At 48.6% G+C, this 22,729-nt stretch overlaps 1 protein-coding gene across 3 annotated transcripts; it reads right to left on the reverse strand.

Moving 5' to 3' along the window:
* Nucleotides 1-3,010: 3,010 nt before the first annotated feature.
* On the reverse strand, nucleotides 3,011-21,989 carry SPSB2 (splA/ryanodine receptor domain and SOCS box containing 2). 3 transcript variants are annotated; one of them, XM_069243062.1, is made up of 3 exons: nucleotides 21,093-21,989; nucleotides 14,505-15,248; nucleotides 3,011-5,726 (listed from the first exon to the last, which is right to left on the reverse strand). In XM_069243062.1, the coding sequence occupies exons 2-3, from the start codon at nucleotides 15,151-15,153 to the stop codon at nucleotides 5,599-5,601; spliced, it is 777 nt and encodes a 258-aa protein (XP_069099163.1). In that variant the 5' UTR covers nucleotides 15,154-15,248; nucleotides 21,093-21,989; the 3' UTR covers nucleotides 3,011-5,598. The 3 variants fall into 3 exon arrangements, with proteins under 3 accessions (XP_069099163.1, XP_069099164.1, XP_069099162.1); XM_069243063.1 differs by lacking the exon at nucleotides 21,093-21,989 and adding an exon at nucleotides 19,066-19,674; XM_069243061.1 differs by lacking the exon at nucleotides 21,093-21,989 and adding an exon at nucleotides 19,057-19,673.
* Nucleotides 21,990-22,729: the final 740 nt, after the last annotated feature.

Raw genomic sequence — 22,729 nt, forward strand, 5'->3', positions numbered from 1 at the left:
GTCATCCTTACTGTTTTGATTGACCTGAAATATTCCAAATTGTCACATTTGTTGGATGGTTTGTGTGATGGTTAGAAAGTAGCGTTGGGATTGGCATCTGCTGGCAAGGACAGTGGATAGTGTAGGTTTATTTATTATTATTGTTAGTTTTAATTATTATTTACAAATTAAACACTGCTTAGCAGGCTAGAATGAGCCACGGAGAGCAGGCAGCAGAATGCTACCTGGCAGGTACTTAGCTTGGACCCAAGGAGGAAGGGGCGACCCATCTTCACCACCATCAACCACATCAAGTTCAACTCAACCTCACACCTGCATGGACTGACCTCTCCATAATCCACTTCCAAATCAACACACTGCAGACCAACTTATCCACTAACGTCAGCCTACCCAGCCAGAGCAAGAGCAAAACGTCAGAATCAGATTCACTCAACATTTCCGCCCCCCCAGACCTACCCAACCCAACAGGCAACAGCAATGTGGGAATCAATAACTTAACTGGATCAAGAACTGTTGCCCGATTCCTCACTCCCATCAAACTGAGAAGATCCAACAAGCAAGCCAACTGGTAAACAGAGGACCTCCCAGATACCAAAAGACACTGCAAACAGCTAGAAAGAAAGTGGAGAGTCATCCACTGAGACAATGACCGGGCATCCTTCAACACTGCACTCAGACAAAACCACCAGCAACTAAAAGAAACCAAGAAAACAGCACTAGCAGAATGCATTGAAGGGTGCTCCAGCAGCAGCAAAGAAATCTCATCAATCATCAAAGACTGCACCGCTGCCTCAGCCACAACATCACCCTGTTGCAAGAACTCTGCAGCAACCTGTCCATCTTCTTCCACAGCACAATTGTGAACATCTACAATAACTTTGCACACCAGCCAGATTTCAGTGAACTCATCACTAACTTGCCAATCACCAATCAAGGCAACCACCTGATCAGCTTTAAGACTCTAACCAGCAAGGTAACGGCGACAATCATGTGAACCATCCACTCTGGGGCCCCATCAGACTCTTGCCCCCACCAGACTCTTGCCCCCACCACATCTTTAACCTCAGTGCATCCCCAATCACCATATCACTCACCAACATCCTAAACACCACCTTCCCAGAAGCCAGGAAGCATGCTTCAGTCAACACTCTCCTTAAGAAGCCTTCAGCTGATCTCCCTGCTTCCCTATCCAGCCAAAGTAATGGAAAAGGCCATCATCAAACAACTCACAAGGAACCTTGAGCTCCACCAACTACTGGACAAAACACAGTCAGAATCCAAAAAAACCCACAGGGCAGAAACCAAAGAGAAACATCCGCCTTCGCCCTGCTTGACCTCGCTGCAGCATTTAACTTAGTCTCCCACAACACAATTATCAGAAGACTCCATGTGTGTGGTATTCAAGGCCCAGTGCTCAACTGGATCAGGTCCTTCTTCACAGGAAGAACCCAAAGAGGCATACTGCCACCCTTCACATCTGAAGCCAAGAAACTGGTATGCAGAATCCCCCAGGACTCATCCCTCAGCACAACCCTGTTCAGCATCTACGTAGCACCACTCATCAATATCATGAGATCACAAGGCATCACCATCATCTCCTATGCAGACAACACCCAACTCATCTTTTCCTTGACAGAGAAGACACCCACCACCATAAAAGGCTTCACCAACTGCATGTCACTGGTAGCGGAATAGATGAGAACCAACTGCTTGAAACTGAACTCCTGCCAGACTGAAGTACTGACCTTTGGAAACGAGAACTCCCTCTGGAACACCACCTGGTGGACGACAGGACTGGGATACACACTAACATCCACCAAACATGCCAAAAATCTGAACGTCAAACTCAACATGATGGCACAAGTCAACACAGTGCGCTCCACTTGCTTCCACACCCTATGATTGCTACGGAAAAACTCAAAGTGGCTTCCACAGATCACCAAACGAACCATCACGCAGGCACTCATCATAAGCTGACTTGATTATGGCAATGCACTGTAGGCTGGAATTTCCAAGCAACTCCTGAACAGACTTCAGACCATCCAGAACTCCACCGAAAGACTCATACTCAAACTTCCTTGCCGCACAAGACATCTTACCTCATCTCACCTCAGGGAGTGCCACTGGCTGCCTACTCACAAATGTAGCCAGTTCAAAATACTCATGCACAACTACAAAGTCCTACACAACACAGGATCTGCATATAACAACAGCTGCATGTACTTTCACAGCCCATCTTAACACCAACACTCAGCGTCAGGCTCACTTGTACTCATTCCCCGAATCCACAAAAGCAGACCAGAAGGTCGCAACGTTCTCCTACACAGCACCCAAATCATGGAACGACCTCCCAACAACGTATCAGAGCCTCTTCTTCGCTACTTGAGTTTCACAAGAACTGGAAGATTCATTCAGTGGGGGCCACATGCCTGAACACCTGCTACTTAGTGCGCTCTACAAACAACAGCAGGGTAAGAGCCCACGTCACTTCAAGACTCTCCCACTCACTGCGACTCCATGGAACCACTCCTATCCCTCACCACATTTTATAAATCCTGGCTCCCATGGCAACCTGCATCTTTCTCTGGTGACGCCCTTTGACAGGAAGTGTGCATATCCCATAACATTACTACGGATGTCAAAAAGCCACTGAAAAGAATTAATGTTGTGATAACAAAAACTGAGGGGCCTATTTACAAGCCCCTTGCGCCAATGGTTCTTCACTTTTTATATGGGGAAAAAGTGATGCACTGGGGGTTCAAGGGGCTTGTAAATAAGACCCTGAGTTCCTTGTGTGTTGCCAGGGGGACCACCTCCTGAGTAGGGTCTGCAGCTGAAGTTGCCATCTCCCACTAAGTTCTACTTCAAATACTCTTGTGGTTATTTGAAGCAATGGTAGACGCCCCGTATTTCTTGTCTTTGTAAATTTAAACTAACCCCCTCATCCGGCCTGGAAAAGTACCTCAGATAAAATGGCCTAGTAACCCTATTCAGAAGAAGGCCTTATCAATTTTAGAGCAATGATTTTATTTGTGCATAAAACCATCCTTTTTTTAACAATATGCATAAAACACAACAATAAATATCTATTTACAATATGTCATAAAACAAAACATTTCAACAGGTATTGATCACAGATTAATGTAATTATTACACATTCCATGAAATTATTTTCAACTTGGCACAGTACAGGAGCTCCACGCAGATTTTGTTCCCCAGCTTCTCCTAGGTCATAAGATGTGAACGACAAGCTCAACATGGCGGCACAAGTCAACGCAGTGAGTCATAGAGGTATGATATACACAGCTGGACACCCATCGACCTGCCCCACTCTTCCATTTTCTGATGCTTGTTAGCAGGGTCTCTGTGTCCTAAGTATGCCGTGTCCTTTCCAAATCTGAACTAAGGCCGTGATTTTATATTTTGACAGACGGCCAGTTGTTTCACTAGGGGTCTACTCCGTCCATATGACGGAGGGACCGTCTGCCAAATGTATAAATGACTGCCAAGCAGGCGATCATTTCCGTTCCTGTCAATCCATTTAGCTGTTTGGGACAACGCTGTGTCAACATGACACACTCCTGTAACAAACAGTTTCTTATTTTGTTTTTAAAAGAAAGTCCTGAAACGTGATTTTTTTCTTTAAATGAAAAAATAAAGCTCCCCTCGCCATAGGAGTCATCTCCCACGGTGGAGGGACCATTACTTGCATTTTAATGTTCCTCACCGCTGGGTTTATCTAGCCGCGACGGACAGTTTGAAAAAATGGCTGTATGTCCGTCCATTCAGATTGGGTGGGGGGGACATACAGCTGTTTTTCCCACGACTCACTCTGTGGGGCCGTCACCGTAGCCAAACCTAGGCCCATATTTATACTTTTTTAGCACCGCATTTGCGCCGCTTTTTAACGCATACTTTTTAAGCGCTGCATATGCGCCGCTTTCTTCCAAAATACAATTGTATTTTGTAAGTTTGCACCACTTTTGCGTCAAAAAATGACGCAAATGCGGCGCTAAAGTATAAATATGGGCCAATTGTATTTTGCAAATTTGCGCCGCTTTTGCGTCGAAAAATGACACGAATGCGGTGCTAAAAAAGTATAAATATGGGCCCTAAAGTCCACCCGCAGATAAATTTGGCAACGGGCAACTATGTCGGTGGTAAGTTTACTCTGTCACCGTATACATACCACTCACATAGAAATCAGGCTCCAAGTCGGAATACATTTATTGCAAAGCACTGCCACCTAGTGGCCTTCGCTAAAGGTTCAGCTGCTTTCTCAAGCATGGGTTTTACCAAACCCTAGCATAATAGAGTTGGCTTCCCTGCAGTAAAAACAAGTGAAAAAAATAGGATGAACCATCGTTTGGGGGCAAACGTATATTTTGAGGAGATTGTGTCACAGGAGCACAGGCGTCAATCACTATAATTCAGTACTTTGGTCTCGGCGGAAGTGAAAAAGACGTGTATTTCCGGTTCAAGTGAGCCTGTGCTGTGGGGCCCACATCCTCACTCACTGCGAGTCCAAGGTTTTGTTGGCCAACATCTAACGGAAATAAATCACAATATCAGTGAATATTCTTTAAATCAACAATCAAAACGGCTCTCAATTTGCTAACAAACTCCTCAGCAGTTGTCTGTAGAAGAGAGTCGTGAGGGTGGACCCAGATCTTAACCCCCCAAAAAATCAGTTTCTGAAGTCCCATCTCTCCCAACTCGATTATCAATTATTTTTCCTGCTTCATGTAATGGGTTACTAGGGGCCATATGTACGAAAGCTTTTTCCCGTAGACACAGAATTGGTAAAATCCTTTGGTACATCTGGCCCTAGATGAGGTCTACATTTTGTTCTCTTCCGGCATGGCTCAGTGGGTGTTTCCTTATTCTCAAAATGTTCCTTGCCATGAATTCTGGCTGTGCAGCATGAGATTCCAGCTTTTCTAAAGCTGCCTCCAGGGCCGGACTGCCATTCTGTCACTTTGGCATTTTCCTTGTCAACAGCAGGCTAGTTCGCTGCTTTCAAAGCATGGTGGACTTCCATGACCCAACCATGCCCCTGTGACTCCATTCTACTTGGAGCTTCCTGCAGTCTGGGCTGGTTTGACCATTTCTGCCAGGACTTACTTTGGTTTCCAGGCCTTCTCTGGTCATCCTTTTATTTCATAAAAGAAAATGTGGTGTGTTTCCTTGTTTTCCAAACCCAAAGAGGCATTGCTCATGCTAATGTGAGCCAGTGGCACATTTCTTCACCTCAGATGTTGGCAGTGAATGACCCCATCAATTTGAAAAGTCTTCTTTCTCTTTTAGCAAGTACAAAAAAAGTTTGTTCTCATTCTGAAGTATGAGTCGTGGAGTGATTCCTCTCACTCCTTGCCAGCTGGCAGTATTTCAGCTCGAATCCCGCTTCCCTGTGTTTTCAAAAGCACCATTTCTTTCACCAATAAAGAAAATATGATTTTCCTAGTTCTAGCCATTCCAATATTGTCCTTTACCACCCCAAAGCAGTCCAAAGGAGAGTCCTGCTTCACAGACTTTGTCCACAGCATGGATTTCTCCCCCTTGAGTGGTAAATACCGAGGATCAGCATAAGGGTTTCTGTCACCTGAACTCCAGGTATTTCTTCAGGGGGTTGGGCAGAGGAAGACTTTGGACCTGATGAAGGCCCCTGTTCCCCAGGCCGCGGTGGATCGCCTTCCTGCAGAGTTGCATCAGAGGCCGGGGTTCAGCTGAGGAGAGAGAAGCAAAGGCAAAGGTTATGAAGAGCACAGGCGATAGATATTGTGAAGTCTCTTAGGGCCGCCTACCGAAGGGCTGTCACTCGCTAAAGACTGAGGTCCGAGGTCTCGATGTACACTTTGGGGGTCATGGAAATTCCTCTGCTTCGTGGAGGGAGTGCTAAATACTCAGTTGGCTGATTCTCCTCCAGTGCCAGGGGAAATATCCAGTACTGAGGATGCACTACCACCACTGGAAGTACCATGGCGGTAATTCCACCCAGGGTAGTACTGTGGAGGTAGCTGCAACAGTGGTAGTACTGTGGCGGTAACTCAACCAGCAGTAGTACGGTGGATGTAATTCTGCTAGTGGTAGTACCGTGGGGGTAATTCCACTAGTGGTAGTACCGTGGAGGTAATTCCACTAGTGGTAGTATTGTTTAGGTAACTCCACTAGTGGTATTACTGTGGATGTAATTCTATTAGTGGTATTACCGTGGAGGTGATTATATTAGTGGTAGTATTGTTTAGGTAATTCTACTACTGGTATTACTGTGGAGGTAATTTTACTAGTAGTAGTACTGTGGAGGTAATTCTATTAGTGTAGTATTAGTTAGGTAATTCTACTAGTGGTAGTACTGTGGAGGTATTTCTACTAGTTGTAGTACTGTGGAGGTAATTCTATTAGTTTAGTATTAATTAGGTAATTCTACTAGTGGTAGTACTGTGGAGGTATTTCTATTAGTGGTAGTACAGTAGAGGTAATTCTACTTGTGCTAGTATTGTTTAGGTAATTCTACTAGTGGTATTCATGTGGAGGGAGGTAATTCGACCAGTGGTGGTACTGTGGATGTAATTCTATTAGTGGTAGTATTGTTTGGGTAATTCTACTAGTGGTAGTACCATGGGGGTAATTCTACTAGCGGTCGTACTGTGGAGGTAATTCTACTAGTGGTAGTATTGTTTAGGTAATTCTACTGTGGTATTACTGTGGAGGGAAGTAATTCTACTAGTGGTAGTACTGTGGAGGTAATTCCACTAGTGGTAGTATTTTGGAGGTAATTCCACTAGTGGTATTACTGTGATGGTAATTCCACTAGTGATAGTATTTTTGAGGTAATTCTACTACTGATAGTACTGTGATGGTAATTCTACTAGTGGTATTACCGTGGAGGGAGGTAATTTTACTAGTGGTAGCACTGTGGAGGTAATTCTATTAGTGGCAGTATTATTTAGGTAATTATACTAGGGGTAGTATTGTTTAGGTAATTCTGCCAGTGGTAGTACTGTGGAGGCAATTCAATGAGCGGTAGTACTGCAGAGGAAATTCCACTAGTGGTAATACTGTGGGAGTAAATCCACTTGTGGTAGTACTGCGGAGGTAATTCCACTAGTTGTGGTACTGTGGAGGTAATTCCAGTAGTGGTAGTACTGCAAAGGTAATTCCACTAGTGTTCTTTCTGCAATGGTAATTCTACTAGTGGTAGTACTGCAATGATAATTCTACCAGTGGTAGTACTGTGGAGGAAATGCTACCAGTGGTAGTACCCTGGAGATAATTCTACTAGTGGTAGTACTGTGGTGGTACTTGCACTAGTGATAGTACCTTGGAGGTAATTCCACAAGTGGTAGTATTGTGGAGGTAGTTCCACAAGTGGTAGTACTGTGGAGGTAATTCTACTAGTGGTAGTACAGTTGAGGTAATTCTATTAGTGGTAGTACTGTGGATGTAATTCTACTTGTGGTAGGACTGTGTGGTAGTACTGTGGAGGTAATTCTACTAGTGGTAGTACTGTGAAGGTAATTCCACTAGTGGTAGTACCTTGGTGGTAATTCCTCTAGAGGTAGAACGGTGGAGGCAATTCTGTAAGTGGTAGTATTGTGGAGGTAATTCTACTAGTGGTAGTACTGTGGAGGTAATTCTACAAGAGGTAGTACTGTTGAGGTAATTCCACTAGTGGTAGTACTGTGGAGGTAATTCTATTAGTGGTAGTATTGTTGAGGTATTTCCACTAGTGGTAGTACTGTAGAGGTAATTCTACTAGTGGTAATACTGTGATGGTAATTCATTAGTGGTAGTATTGTTTAGGTAATTCCAATAGTAGTACTACTGTGGAGGTAATTCTACTAGTGGTAGAACAATGGAGGTAATGCCATCATTTGTAGTACTTTGGAGGTAATTCCATCAGCTGCAGTACTGTGGAGGAAATTCCCCTTTGGATTTTCTACTAAAAAGAGAGTATTGCAACTGGGGAGTTAGCAATCCTTCCTCAAATCGGAGAGCTTCATGTTACCACCCAGCTCTAAATTAGGCGACAAGTAACTTTGCAGCAAGTGGCTCTCCAAGTGGCTCATTCTGGCCAATCTGCAGTTTGAGGGCAGGTTAGTGTGCTGCACCCTGCTGGTGGTAATTTTACACCGTGGCATTAGCTGAGGAGCGGTCCAGTAATGAACAGGCCAGAGTTCACAGTCCGACTCAAGATCACTTCTTGTAGGGAAGGTGACCTCTGGTTCTGCGGGACTGGGTGCGGGGCTCTTTGAAGAGATGTGGGGGCATACTTATGAGAGCTTTGCATCATGCTTGCAGGACGCAACGTGCTACATGCGTGACGCAACCCTCTAAGTCAGAATTTTGAAGCCACGCAAAACTACTTTGCACGGTTTTCAATGGCTTCAAAAATCTTTACTTCTCTTGGTTACTTGCACTTTCCATGTGTCCTGCATTCTGCAGCACACACAGAGGAATATGCCTCTAGGGCAGTGGTCTTCAAACTTTTTAATGCTGAGCCCCCCCATTGGAAGCAAAAAACATCCGGGACCCACTCAGAATTTTTCGCAATTATTCAATTACATTGACAATGTTTAAATATGTCTATGCTTATTTAAACATTGCAGTTAAGTTATGCTACCTTTTGAAAAAAAGCAATACATTCTTTTTTGCTTAAGACAAGGCACTGTTATCTCATAATGCTTGTTTTGACCAACCTACAGCGGTGCCTGTCTCTCACAGTGGCGTCTGTCTCTCACAGCGGATCATGCCTAATTCTCGCCTGTCTCTCTCAGTGGATCATGTCTACTCCACCCCTGTCGCTCACAGTGACTCATTGTCTACAGTAGTGCCTGTCTCTCATAGTGACTCATGTCTACTCCATGGATGTCTCTCACAGTGGCGTATGTCTACTCAATGCCTGTCTCTCACAGTAGCACATGTCTACTACATGCCTGTCTCTCACAGTGGCGTATATCTACTCCACACCTGTCTCCCACTGTAAATCATGTCTACTGCACTGCCTGTCTCTCACAGTGAATCATGCCTACTGCACTGCATGTCTCTCACAGTGAATCATGCCTACTGCACTGCATGTCTGTCTCAGTAACTCAATACCTTCTGTACTACCTGTGTCAGAGGTGCTAATGTCTACTGCACTGACTGTCTCTCTCAGTAACTCAAATGCCTTCTGCACTACCTGTCTCTCACTGTCTCATGTCTACTGCACTGACTGTCTCTCAGTAACGCATTGCCTTCGGACTACCTGTCTCTCAGTAACGCATTGCCTTCTGCACTACCTGTCTCTCACTGTACCTATACTTTATAGTATGCATCAGCTGTGAAGGACCCTCAGCCAACATATTTCTTTTTACAAATGATAAAGAGTTTAAGGCCAGGTTGTTCCTAGGGTCAGCACACATGCTTCTCAGGCTGCCAGGGGGTTCAGAACGCCTCGTCGCCTCCTCTGTTTTCACTGGTGACCCTCTAGCCAATCACAGCCCTTCAAAGTGCACTTGGACCAATGTGTCAGCATCTCCAGCACTGAGCCTTCCGGGCCTCCCGGAGGCACGCGCTCCAGATCTTAAGATGGCCGCTTCCAGCTAGTGAACCGGAGTTTGGGATGCTCTTCCACAACGCACACCTGTAGCTGGGGTCTGTAGCGACAGGGGAGGAGTTTCCCACTGAGGCGCTATGGAAACCCCTTTACTGAAAGTAAACCTGTCACTTCGCAGTAGGTGGAGTAATGAGTGACCTCTTCCAGTCCCAAGTCTGGACCACAGATCTGAGATGTGGCCAAGGGATTGTGCTGCCAACTTCAGACCTGGGTTCTGATCCCAGCTCCGGCTGTGAAACAATGTGTGATCCTGGCAAATTATGTCATTTCCCATTGGCTATATTTGTAAATATGCGTTAAACTGTGCGGTCACTCTAAATATCGAAGGTGTGAACCCCTGATTGATTTCATGACCTTGTAACGTCTGCCAGCACCCCAAAATGGTGTACTGTGCTCTGCTGCTACCCAACTAGGATTGTGCTCTAGGAATCCAACACACTGCTGAGAGACTGATGCCAGCCTGTAATCCCACGTTATGTTATTTTGGGCCCTTTATAGAGCAAAGGGCACACACAGTGGTTTCTCGTTGTGACCAGTACAGGAAAGGACACCACGCATGCTACTTACAAGGCTAATCCTTCGACTTCTTCCAGAATTAAGGAGCATTGTTATTCTTTTTGGAATGTGCCCATGTGACCAAAAAAGTTACAGACCCAGTGATACAGGAATGCGGATAGCAACTGCAGGTAACAAATGGGCCAAGGACACAAGCACTTACTGGAAGAGGTGGCCTTCAGCTGTTTGCAGAATGATTGGACTTGAATTAGCCGGAGTCCTCGAACTGCCAGGTAAGGGACCTTGTATTTTAAGGGTCAGGTAGGAAAACACCTGGCCTGCTCACCTGGCACCACCAGTAATAGGACCTGGCCTGACCTGGGACCACCGGTTAGAGGACCTGGGACTACCAGTAAGAGGACCCAACCTGTCCTGCCCTCGGACTACTAGTAAGAGGACCAGTCCTGACCTGGGACCTTCAGCAGAGGACTTTGCCTGACCTGGACCACCAGTAACAATACCCGGCCTGACCTGGGCCACTAGTAAGAGGACTGGGCTGACCTGGGACCTCCAGTAAGAGAACCTGGCCTGACCTGGGACCTCTGGTAAGAGAACCCAGCCTGCCCTGGGAATGTCAGTAGGAGGACCTGGCCTGGCTTGGGTCCACCAGTTAGAGGACACGGCCTGACCTGGGATCCCCAGTAGGAGGACCTGCCCTGACCTGGGACCTCCAGCAGAGGTCCTCTCCTGACCTGGACCACCAGTAACAGGACCTGGCCTGACCTGGGATCCCAAGTAGGAGGACCTGGCCTGGCTTGGGTCCACCAGTAATAGGACCTGGCCTGACCTGGGACCACCGGTTAGAGGACCTGGGACTACCGGTTAGAGGAACTGGGACTACCAGTAAGAGGACCAGTCCTGACCTGGGACCTCCAGCAGAGGACCTCGCCTGACCTGGACCACCAGTAACAGGACTGGGCTGACCTGGGACCTCTAGTAAGAGAACCTGGCCTGACCTGGGACCTTTGATAAGAGAACCCAGCCTGCCCTGGGACCACCGGTTAGAGGACCTGGGACTACCAGTAAGAGGACCCAACCTGTCCTGCCCTCGGACTACTAGTAAGAGGACCAGTCCTGACCTGGGACCTTCAGCAGAGGACTTTGCCTGACCTGGACCACCAGTAACAATACCCTGCCTGACCTGGGCCACTAGTAAGAGGACTGGGCTGACCTGGGACCTCCAGTAAGAGAACCTGGCCTGACCTGGGACCTCTGGTAAGAGAACCCAGCCTGCCCTGGGAATGTCAGTAGGAGGACCTGGCCTGGCTTGGGTCCACCAGTTAGAGGACACGGCCTGACCTGGGATCCCCAGTAGGAGGACCTGCCCTGACCTGGGACCTCCAGCAGAGGTCCTCTCCTGACCTGGACCACCAGTAACAGGACCTGGCCTGACCTGGGATCCCAAGTAGGAGGACCTGGCCTGGCTTGGGTCCACCAGTAATAGGACCTGGCCTGACCTGGGACCACCGGTTAGAGGACCTGGGACTACCGGTTAGAGGACCTGGGACTACCAGTAAGAGGACCAGTCCTGACCTGGGACCTCCAGCAGAGGACCTCGCCTGACCTGGACCACCAGTAACAGGACTGGGCTGACCTGGGACCTCTAGTAAGAGAACCTGGCCTGACCTGGGACCTTTGATAAGAGAACCCAGCCTGCCCTGGGACCATCAGTAGAAGGACCTGGCCTGACTTGGGTCCACCAGTAAGAGGACCTGCCCTGACTTGGGACCTCCAGCAGAGGTCCTCGCCTGACCTGGACCACCAGTAACAGGACCCGGCCTGTCCTGGGCCACTAGTAAGAGAACCTGGCCTGACCCGGGACCTCCAGTAAGAGAACCAAGCCTGCCCTGGGACTGTCAGTAGGAGGACCTGGCCTGGCTTGGGTCCACCAGTTAGAGGACACGGCCTGACCTGGGACCACCAGTTAGAGGACACGGCCTGACCTGGGACCACCAGTAAGAGGGCCTGGCCAGGCAGCTCGGGTGGATAGTTCTCATGAGGAGCAGGGTCAGCACTGATTTGCATACGGCAAGCTTTTGTCTAGAGTGACAGTGGGTGAACAACAACGAGTTGGGATGCTGCCAAGAGTGTCTGGCAGTGCTTTAGACTATTTCGCAGCATGCCTCTCGTCACCTTTTGTGTGTTCCATGCATAAGAGGAAAAAGGAGCATCAAAAGGTCGGATGTGCAGATGCTCTTGAAGGACACTAAGTGCTCAATTTCTTTTGCAACAAATCAAGAGGTGACACTATGTACCAGATGATAGGTGATGCCTACATTTCAAGAGGGATTTTTTTAAATTAACTAATCGACTCAATTTTAATCAATAGATTTAGTTTTAGTAAGCAGCTCAAGCGACCTCAAACAAACCACTAGTGTTATAATTCTAGGAGCACTGTGTATGTTAAAGTGCTGTGTGTGTGGGGAGGGGGGAGCGAGCGGTAATTCATGTACAATCCCTACGTGTTACAAGTGGACATATTGGAAAGCTATCTAACGTGGCTTCCCTTCTGCAGCGTAGTTTGCACTGGAAAGTTTACCAAATTGTCCCAGGGGCAAAAAATGCTACAAGCAATACTGCTGCCTTGTTTTTGCGCAATGACGCATAGTGGTGCATTGAAGTAAGCTGCCTTTTTTTGTGCCAGCAACACCTATAACTTTATCAGCAGACAACTCTGTACACTCGGTGCTGTGCAGTGTTCTTTCAGTCGTGCTGCTCTTTTTCACGTATGCTGTGTCACTGTTCTATCAGTCATGCTGCCCTTTTTCCTCTTTTTGTCACTGTTGGGGCTTGCACCAGGCGCAAACTTGGGTTTCTGATTCAGAAGACAAAAGCTATTTCTCCAAACCTTTGCATAATCTCTGCATGCTTGGATCTGCACTCTTTGACTTACATCATTCTTACACTTGCCTATTGTTTTCTCTTCTAGACTGCCTTCCACTGGGCTCACCTATTGGTACCTACTGCACTGATGCACCCCCCTGCGTTGCCATTCTCCAGACTCTCAACCACCAACATAGCTCTGCTATGACCTTATTAGGTCTTGCCTACTACACAGCGCATGTGTTGTCTGTTGAGGGACACACTGTTATCTGACAGTGGGCGTAGAGACCCCTCATTGCTCACTATTCTTTTCTTTCATGGTCACTCTCATTTGCTTGATTCTTACTCAGTTGTGTGGGCTTTCCTTCCTCATCTTGTGTTTGTCTCACTCTTGGAGCATGGACACAGCACTGTGTCCTCCCACTGCTTGCATTTTCAGGAGTTAAATTTTTTTCTTTTTGTTTAGGCACCCTACGAGTGATTGTGTTTCTCATCTGTCTCTCTTGCGTTCTTCTCTCCGCCCCTCCATCATGCACCATGTTCCTCTCTCATCCATGTGCTTCTCGCTTGTTACATTTGCTTTTCCGTTCTTACCCGTGTGCTTTTTCCCAGCTAGCAGCACCTTGCTTTCTTTTGCCCGTTTGATCCCCCACCCACACCCTTTGTTCCTTCGGACCCCACCTTTTGTTTCCCCGCTCTGTCTTGATTTCACCCTTCATAGCATAAAAAAAAATCCAACTCAGATCAATAACTAAAAAGAAAAAGAAGTGGCCGCGTCAAATGCTTTTTTCTTTAGCCATTCGGGCTCAGAATCAGGGATGCTGGGGGTAGCGCTAAAACTTCTTAACACAAACAGAGAGTAGGGGAGAGGAGAAAAAAATAAAACCCCATACTGTCTCCCCAGAGTAAGAACCATAAACACAAGAAGTATGGGGTGTTCTTAGGTGACCAATGGCAAAGAGACTGCCCTGGTCCCTTCAATCTCAGACTTTGAGACTTGTTGGTGTGCTACGTGTCGCTGTGCTGAGGGGGAAGAAGAAAAGTTTCCTTTACGGACTAGGTGGTCTCACACACTATATAGTGACTTGCTTCATCATATGACCACCTAGCCCAGGTCTCTTTGCCATTGGTCCCCTAAGAACACACCATACTTCTTGTGTATATAGAGAAGCACTAAAACCACTAGCAAAGCCAATAAATCCCAAAGGAGAGACCTCTTGGTTTGTTTTATCCTCCTTTTTAATTCCTCAAGTGACATTTTCCTGCTGCCAACCTCAAATTATTTATGCACACCAAAGCATTTTAATGGAAATAGCTATTGAAACAATATTTCTATTTTAAAGGACCCTCATTACAACTTTGCAGCGCCCATCGCACCTCTACTGGTACCTTGCTGCCCATCTACTCTGTTCACTTTTCTAGTGCTTTTAGTAATGTGCTGTGACCTCATTGCGCTGCATCGCCCTCACCTGCCACAACAACACCATGGTACCCCTCTGCCCTCCACCATGCGCTCTCACGCCCTTACCTTTCTGGTATCCGATGTAGCGGATGGACACCTCGCAGTGTCCCCAGACAGCGCTAACTGCTGGATACAGTGTCTTCCCCTTTAGGCCATGAAAAGCTGTCCCCAGGTACTCCCCGTTCACCATGTACCCCAGTCTTCCATCCTCCATGTCCAAGACCACCACCACCTTATCTGGTAGCTTCACTAGTCCATCGCAGAACCGTGCCACAGGGTAGGGCTCTCCTGGCTTTCCATTGGCATTGTGGCACAGCTCTTTCCTGCTCAAGTTCCAGCCCCAGGATTCTGCATTGTCCCCAAGGAGGCTTGTGTAGCCTTCCGCCTGCAGAGGGGCACAACTCGTGGCCACACCGACCATGGCATGCGTACCCCGCTGGCCGGCAGGCCAGGTGATCTCCCAAGCATGCAGACCATGAGAATAACCACGCCGGCCACGCACCACATCCGAGAACTGTGCTCGAGGCTTCCGCCATATTGAAAGGCCCTCGTCTTTGACCACCATGTTCGCCGAGCAGTCTTGTGTGTTCCAGCCATTCTCCAGTTGGTCCCGGAGGCTGGCAGGCTCCCGCGACAGCAGCTCCGCCAACTCGTCTGGGGGGTTTGGGTCAATGATGGGGGGTGTTGGCGGCATGACAGACACATGTAGGCCCATGATGGCAAAAAAGTCTCAGTGGCAGTACTCAGTGTGTCTTTACATAGCCTTCCTCAGGTCCCTGTGAAGCCACAAGCTACCTCTTTAAGCAGCACCTGGAACAGAAAGAGAAAAGAGAAATTGAGCCACACTAGGCAGGTCATCCACAGAGAACAGTTTGTGAGATATCCACACATGAAATACTATCCACACATGAAACGGGGGGTGAAGAATGCCTTGGATCATTGCACATATCAGGCTGTGGTTAATTTGTGCCTGTGGCACCAACTCCACCTATTTCTAGGGCCTGGGAATGTTTGCCGCCTCCTGCATTGACCCGGTCTGAGTAGAGGTGACAGTGGATTAGTCCTTCTTTTGTTTCCAACTGGCATAAAAATAACAGAACAGCCAATACAGTGATCGTTCATGATTCTGGAGCAATGGCGGTCCTTTTATCCCCATGAGCCAGAACAGAAAATAGAAGTAGGACTATGTGCCTCTCTCAGTCCCTCTTTTTTTTGCCAGCAATGAGGTTCAATGACATAGGGAAGCCCCCACTATACTAGCTTTATCAGGGGGTCAAAATAACTTGTTTTTATTGTCTTTTATCTTCGATGTGCAGGTCACAAGATGAAAGCCAAAGGTTATAAATATTAAAGGAAAGAAGATGCATAGCAAACCTTTGGGGTTGGTCGAAGGGGTGCCAAAATTGGACAGAAAACCCTTGAGCCACACTGCGCCTGTGCCAGGCATAATGTATGCAAGGGGGGGGTCCCATGCAGGGAAGCCCAAAAAAATGGTGCAGTGAAATTTACTAGATTTCACTGCACCATTTTGTCATAATTTTCACTGCCTGCTCAAGGCAGGCGCTAAAATGACGCACCCATAATCTCCTATGGGCCTCCCTGTGCTTTGCTGTGCTAGCGTCAAACTTTTTGACGCTAGCACAGCAAAGTGGCACAATAGCACCAAAAATGTTGATGCTATTGTGCGCCATGGTGCGCCGTATTGTAAATACGGTGCACCCATGGTGCAGTTAGAGGGCGCAAGAAAAGCAGCGCATCAGTGTTGATGCCCCACTTTCTTGGAACTATGCCCCTTTGTTTGCATATATTGGAGCAGATTTACAAGAAACTGGCGCATGAGTCCCGATGCACCACTTTTCTTGTGTCCCCCTCCACCTAATGACACCATGGTTGCGCCATATTTATAATACGGCACACCATGGCAGTTGTTAGCACAATTGCGTCAACATTTTTGACGCTTTTGTGGCGCTTTGCTGCAATCACGTCAAAAATGTTGACGCTAGGGCAGCACAGCACAGGGAGGCCCCTAGGTTAATACGGGTGCGTCATTTTAACTCCTGCTCCGAGCAGGTGTTAAAAATAACAGAAAAGATGGCCCAGTAAAATGTTGTAAATTTCACTGCGCCATTTTTTGGGCCTCCCTGCTTCCTGATGCAAGCATATGTGGCGCAAGAATCTAGAAAGTGGCACAATACATGCATTGCGTCACTTTGTAAATGTGGCACTGGAGAAAGGCCTCCTTAAGGCTGCCTTAGGATAAAAAAAATTGATGCTAGGGCAGAACAAGGTGGCGCAAGGGGCTTATAATTATGCCTCTTTGTGTCATATGGTCCAAAGTGGGGGCACTTTATTAATCTGGCTCCTCCCTTGATGAGGTCAGCATAGCAGAGGTGGTCGGAGACTCAGAGATATTGGTGTCCCAGCGGCAGATAATGTCTTCCTCCTCTGCCGCTCAGGAACATTTGGGGCCCATGGTACTTATGTTTTTACAAAGTGGGCACTGATATGAGGGGTGGCCTTATATTCTGGCACCCCCAGGCTATGGTGACAGGAGGTTATGGGGCAACAAAATCATTCATGGCAAGAAACCAAATAATCTAAGCTTGATTGCCAGTCTGTCCCTCCAAGAACATGTGGCTAGGCTGCAGTCTCAAAAACAACTTTTAGAGCGCTGTCCTTGAGTAGGTATAATTTACTGCTTGAATTAATACAAAAATAATGGTTTTCTATGGCATCACTCATTTCTAACACAAAAAGTAATTACATGTTTTAATAAAATATCAAGCAGGACATTTTGTTTACTCTGCGACAGTGACATATGAAGCCGTGGGTGTGCTCGCCAAGGTAAACCATAACTTGTTTTCAACTGCTTTCTCTTTGTGTTCTAAGTTCCCTTTCTAGGGTCGAGCCTGCGTTGCATGCGCTCGCGCATGCGTATCGCAGCGAGACTCTTTTGTATTTAGAAAAGGGCTCGGAGCCCTGTCAACTTCACATCAGTGTTTTTTATTGGTTGGTGGGCTTCCCTAATAAAATCTGCTTGCTTTCATTAGTCGAAGGCACGCATACGTCATGCCTTTTCCGGTAGCTAGCCCTCCTCCAGCGCAGCGACCAAGTACAGAAAACATGCGAGGCTCGCTGTTTTCCATCGGGCTCGTGGACTTTTTTTTCTCTAATTTACGAGCCCGATCTCGCTTGGCAGAAGTCGAGCGCTTTACGTACTTGATTTCACTTTTTCGGGTTATGCACATAAATGCACTGTTGCCCGATAGGTGAAAAGTCGGGTTAGGAGTTTACAACGCGATCAGCTCTAACATGAGCAAACGCGAGACCCGATGCATTGTAAATGCTTGTTTAAGAGTGAAAGTGATGCCTGTCAATGACTCTGGTTTGCTCGGGTGTGCTGTGTGGGTGGTTTCTGGGGCAGGGAGGGGGCAGTATGGGGCGCGATGAGGCGTACTTGGGCATTTTCGACAAGGACTCTGGGGTGGGCCCGGCTCATGGACAGGCAGTGCCTGACGTGGAGGGCTCACAGCAGTTATACTTTGTACCTACTTCACAGCAGCTCTTCGATCGCCTGATTTCAGCAGCACTGCTGGTTTGGGGCACTGGCTGTGAGGGTGGTGGTGGGGGCTGTAGCAGATCTGTGGCATGCGTGTATCTATATGGTATTTCTATAGTGCCAACCTTCACAAACGGCATCGAAGAGCTGTACATGGTCAAAGGCGAGCTTAGGGCAAGGTCAAAGAACAGTGAAAAGAGAGGACGCTGAGGTGTGAGCAGTTAATGCCCTGTGACGTCATACTATTTAGAGTGACGTGGCTCCAACTCTTTCTAAGCTGGAGCAGCTCTAGGGCGGTCCTGGTGCACACAGGGTTGTTCTAAATCCTCAATGCACAGATGGAAAAGGGGCGCATGGGCCTCTCCGTTGTGTAATGTTGGCTGTGGGAGGGGCCCCGGTTAGGGGGAGTAGGGCGCGGCGGGGAGCTCTGGCTGGCGTGGGGGGTGCAGGAGCCCTGGTTGTGAGGCTGCAGAAGGAGCCCGGGTGGGGGGGCAGGAGTCCTGGTTGTGGAGATGGCAGAGGAGGGGATGGGTGCCCTGGTTGTGGAGATGGCAGAGGAGGGGATGGGTGCCCTGGTTGTGGAGATGGCAGAGGAGGGGATGTGTGCTCTGGCTGTGGAGATGGCAGAGGAGGGGATGGGTGCCCTGGTTGTGGAGATGGCAGAGGAGGGGATGGGTGCTCTGGCTGTGGAGATGGCAGAGGAGGGGATGGGTGCTCTGGCTGTGGAGATGGCAGAGGAGGGGATGGGTGCCCTGGTTGTGTGCGGCTGCTGGAGGAGCCCTGGCTGTGGGTGCTGCAGAGCGTGGGGATGAGGTCCGGCTCTGGGGTATGGTGTCAGCTGCGCATGCCTACCGGTTGGGGAGAGTTGGCTGTGAGTGATGCTGCAGGACTCCACCTTGGTGGAGCGGAGCCGTGGCTGTAGTTGAACCTTTCATCGTGGGGGGCAGTGGGAGCCCTGCCTCTAGGGGGTAGTGGGGGAGTCCTGGGTGTGGAGTGTTGACTCTGGGCTGAGGGGTGGCACAGGGGCGCTGACTGAGGGTAATAGCGCGATCTGCTCACCTGCGTTACCTGCTGAAGGCGGGCACCCCCGCGTGGCTCCCCTGGCGAGGCCCCGGGTCGTTCCTCCTGGTGCACCCTCTCCGGAGTCCCGTGACTCCCGCACTCACTGCGCCGGGTGGCTCCTCTGAGTGCACCCTCTCCGGAGTCCCGTGACTCCCCTACTCCCTGCGCCAGGTGGCTCCTCTGAGTGCACCCTCACCGGAGTCCAGCGACACCCACACTCCCTGCGCCGGGTGGCTCCTCTAGTGCACCCTCTCCGGAGTCCAGCGACACCCACACTCCCTGCGCCCGGTGGCTCCTCTGAGTGCACCCTCTCCGGAGTTTAGCGACACCCACACTCCCTGCGCCGGGTGGCTCCTCTGAGTGCACCCTCTCCGGAGTCCAGCGACACCCACACTCCCTGCGCCCGGTGGCTCCTCTGAGTGCACCCTCTCCGGAGTCCAGCGACACCCACACTCCCTGCGCCCGGTGGCTCCTCTGAGTGCACCCTCTCCGGAGTCCAGCGACACCCACACTCCCTGCGCCCGGTGGCTCGCCGCTCCCGTGACCCACTTGTGGATCACCTGCCTGCACAGGTGTGTATATACCTGCCTCGGCCCTGGCCCGCCTCCAAGGCTGGGGAACCGGTTCCCCGTGTCTACCCCGCCTGGCAGCTGGGCAGGACCTGCGGGAACACCCAGCGGCGCCGGCCTCCGGGCTGGTGCTCCTGCTGCAGAGGTTTCCGAGTACCCAGGGGCTGGCAGGCCGGGGGGCCACCCCAGCGGTACCAAGGCTGCCACCTTGGTACCTTGGACTCTTTACCCCAATGTCAAACAGCCTATGACAACCCAGGGATTGTGCACGCGCCCTCCCAGAAAAGGGCGCGAACTCAGAGATGTCTAGAGGATATTTCTGTTTATAAGAGGGCATACAGGATAGATGGGGAATGGCTGTTTGACAGCGGGAGACATGTTTCTTTTTTTAAAATCACAACGGTCTTTTATTGCGTATTTTCACAGTGTCTGTCCGGATCCTATTAACGGACTAGATGTGATCATTACAGGATTGGTTTAGTAATGGGGCAACTATTCAGTCTTCGGGTCACATACAGTGAGATTTTAATGTGATTTAATTCATTTTGCACTGAACATGGGTGATTTATTTACAATTCCAGTGACTTAATTTCACTTTACCCCACCTGGTTAATCTTACAGGGCTCTGTGTAGTTTTGGTGATTTGACTTCGCTGGTCGCCGGTTCGAATGCTGACGGACCAACTCAGCTCGTCATTTTTCCAAGGTCGCGAACAAGGGCAGCCTTAAATTAACTACTGTTACAGCTTATCCAGGGTGGTGCTTTAAATTAGCAGGTACTGTCAGTCCCTCATTTAATTACCATGCGAGGTCCAGCGCGTGATCTAATTACTACCTCTGCATACTCTCAGAACTACAGTTTGCCTCAAGCGCTTTGACGTCAATTCGCCCTTATGTTCGCGCTATAGAGAAGGCGAAATAAAATATGAAATACGGCAGCGTTTTGTAAAGTCATTTCAAATTACCTCCACCATTCCCTGTCCACAACGTGAACAACATTAACAGTTTTTCATAAGACTAATTTCCTGCTGGCACTAAAGTTTTCCACCTTAAGGGCAACTGGGGGGGAAGAACAGTGATGTGGAAAAGCAAAGGTGACATGAATCCTAACTTAAGCAAACAAAATGGCCCCTCCATAGGTTGATAGTAAAATTACTGTATTTGGGGAACAGGGACCTCCAAAACCCATAGATTCGGGTGCCGCTGCACCAGCCGTACCACTGAGAACGAAGCCCCTATGGTAGAAATATGTTATTTTGATGAATTATGCTTTCTAAGTTGGCCTCTGTCTCTGGGCCATTTTTACGCACAGGTGTCACGCTCTGTGCGGTGGGTGTGCAGCGGGTGTCACTCCTGAACAGATTGAACAGGGAGAGTTGTTACCACATGGGTACCAGGCCCGGTGTGTAGGATGAGCACATCTACCCAGAGTTTTAAATGGACATATAGAAGTGCAGATACTTACTATTTATTGTACCTGTCTGCTCCTGAGAAGGGCCGGTACTCTCCGATTAGATATATACAGCAGTGCTGAGGAGGGCAGGTTCTCTTCCATGAAATATACTGCAGCAGTGCTGAGGAGTGCAGCTACTCTCCCATTAAATGTATAGAGGCAGTGTTGAGCAGTGCCGGTACTCTCCCTTTAAATGTTTTGCAGCAGTGCTGAGAAGTGCTGGTACTCTCCCATTAAACGTACTGCAGCAGTGCTGAGAAGTGCAGGTACTCTCCCATTAAATGTACTGCAGCAGTGCTAAGAAGTGCAGGACCTGTCCAATTAAATCTATTGCTGCAGTGCCGAGAAGTGCAGGTACTCTCCCATTAAATGTACTGCAGCAGTGCTTAGAAGTACTGGTACTCTGCCATTAAATGTATAGCAGCAGTGCTGAGAAGTGCAGGTATTCTTCCATTAAATGTATTGCAGCAGTGCTGAGATGTGCTGGTACTGTCCCATGGTACTCTCCCATTAAATGTATTGCCGCAGTGCAAAGAAGTGCTATTACTCTCCCAGTAAATGTACTGCAGCAGTGCTAAGAAGTGCAGATACTCTCCAATTAAATGCATAGCAGCAGTGATGAGAAGTGCAGGAACTCTCCCATTAAATGTACAGAAGCAGTGCTGAGAAGCAGTCTCCATTGAAATGTACTGCAGCAGTGCTGAGAAGTGCAGGTACTCTCCCATTAAATGTATGCAGTAGTGCTGAGAAGTGCAGGTACTCTCCCATTAAATGTATGCAGCAGTGCTGAGAAGTGCAGGTACTCTCCCATTAAATGAATTGCAGCAGCGCTGAGAAGTGCAGGAACTCTCCCTTGAAGACTAAAGAAGTGGAGATATCGGACAGTACCTTGCAGATCTGAAGCACTGCGTCCGCCAGGCCCCATCATTCATGGAAATGTTAAGCTTCTCTCGGGGGCGCGCCGCTGGGCCCGCCCTGCGCCATCTGACGCACATGCCCCCTGGCACCAGGTGAAATGCCTTTCCGCAGACCACGGAGCCCCACTGAGCCGCATTCCGGACCTGTGTGTGAACTTGTCTCCCTGGCACAGGGCCAGGGTGAGGGCTGCCCTGAACGTAAGCACTCTGTGCCGGGGCTGTGGGGAACCCTGAGTCACCCAGGACAGGCAATACTCCCCATTCCCTCCCTGGCTCTCCAGGTGAGCTTGTTACTGGCAGAGAGAGTGGGCGCCGTGAGAGAGTCATTGGGAGCTGAGTCCTGGCGACACCAGTCCCGGAGGTGCCAGGGAACCGCCATTGTGGCAAGATATCGGGACACATTTAATGGGAAAGGGCCGGCCCTTCTCTAGTTTGAGGGCCGCCATTTTATTTTTATATTTCTTCTAGAGCGCTGCGGGCAAAGTGTTTCACAAAAAATATCGAGGCGGTGGCACAACACATATATAAATAAATTCAGCAAAATACAGAAAGGCACGAAATAAATGGATAATTAAATTGGGCGAATATTCCCAGGTGACCGAAAAAAAAGGAAAAAATAAACACATTTAAGCAGTCAAAAAATATGAAGCAGTCGTAATAAAAAATATGATAATTCGTTTTAAAGAAATAACTGCGCCTCCAAATGAAAAGGGGATACGAATTTAACGAGGG

Source organism: Pleurodeles waltl, chromosome 7, assembly GCF_031143425.1.
Source record: "Pleurodeles waltl isolate 20211129_DDA chromosome 7, aPleWal1.hap1.20221129, whole genome shotgun sequence".
Lineage (NCBI taxonomy): Eukaryota > Metazoa > Chordata > Amphibia > Caudata > Salamandridae > Pleurodeles > Pleurodeles waltl.

What these genes read in the sequence shown, in the direction of transcription:
- SPSB2 (XM_069243062.1), bottom strand. Translation starts at nt 15,153, where the DNA reads ATGGGCCTACATGTGTCTGTCATGCCGCCAACACCCCCCATCATTGAC. An exon ending in CTACATCGGATACCAGAAAG is followed by an intron (nt 5,727 to 14,504) that starts GTAAGGGCGTGA and finishes CTCTCTCCTCAG; the next exon opens with CTGAACCCCGGCCTCTGATG.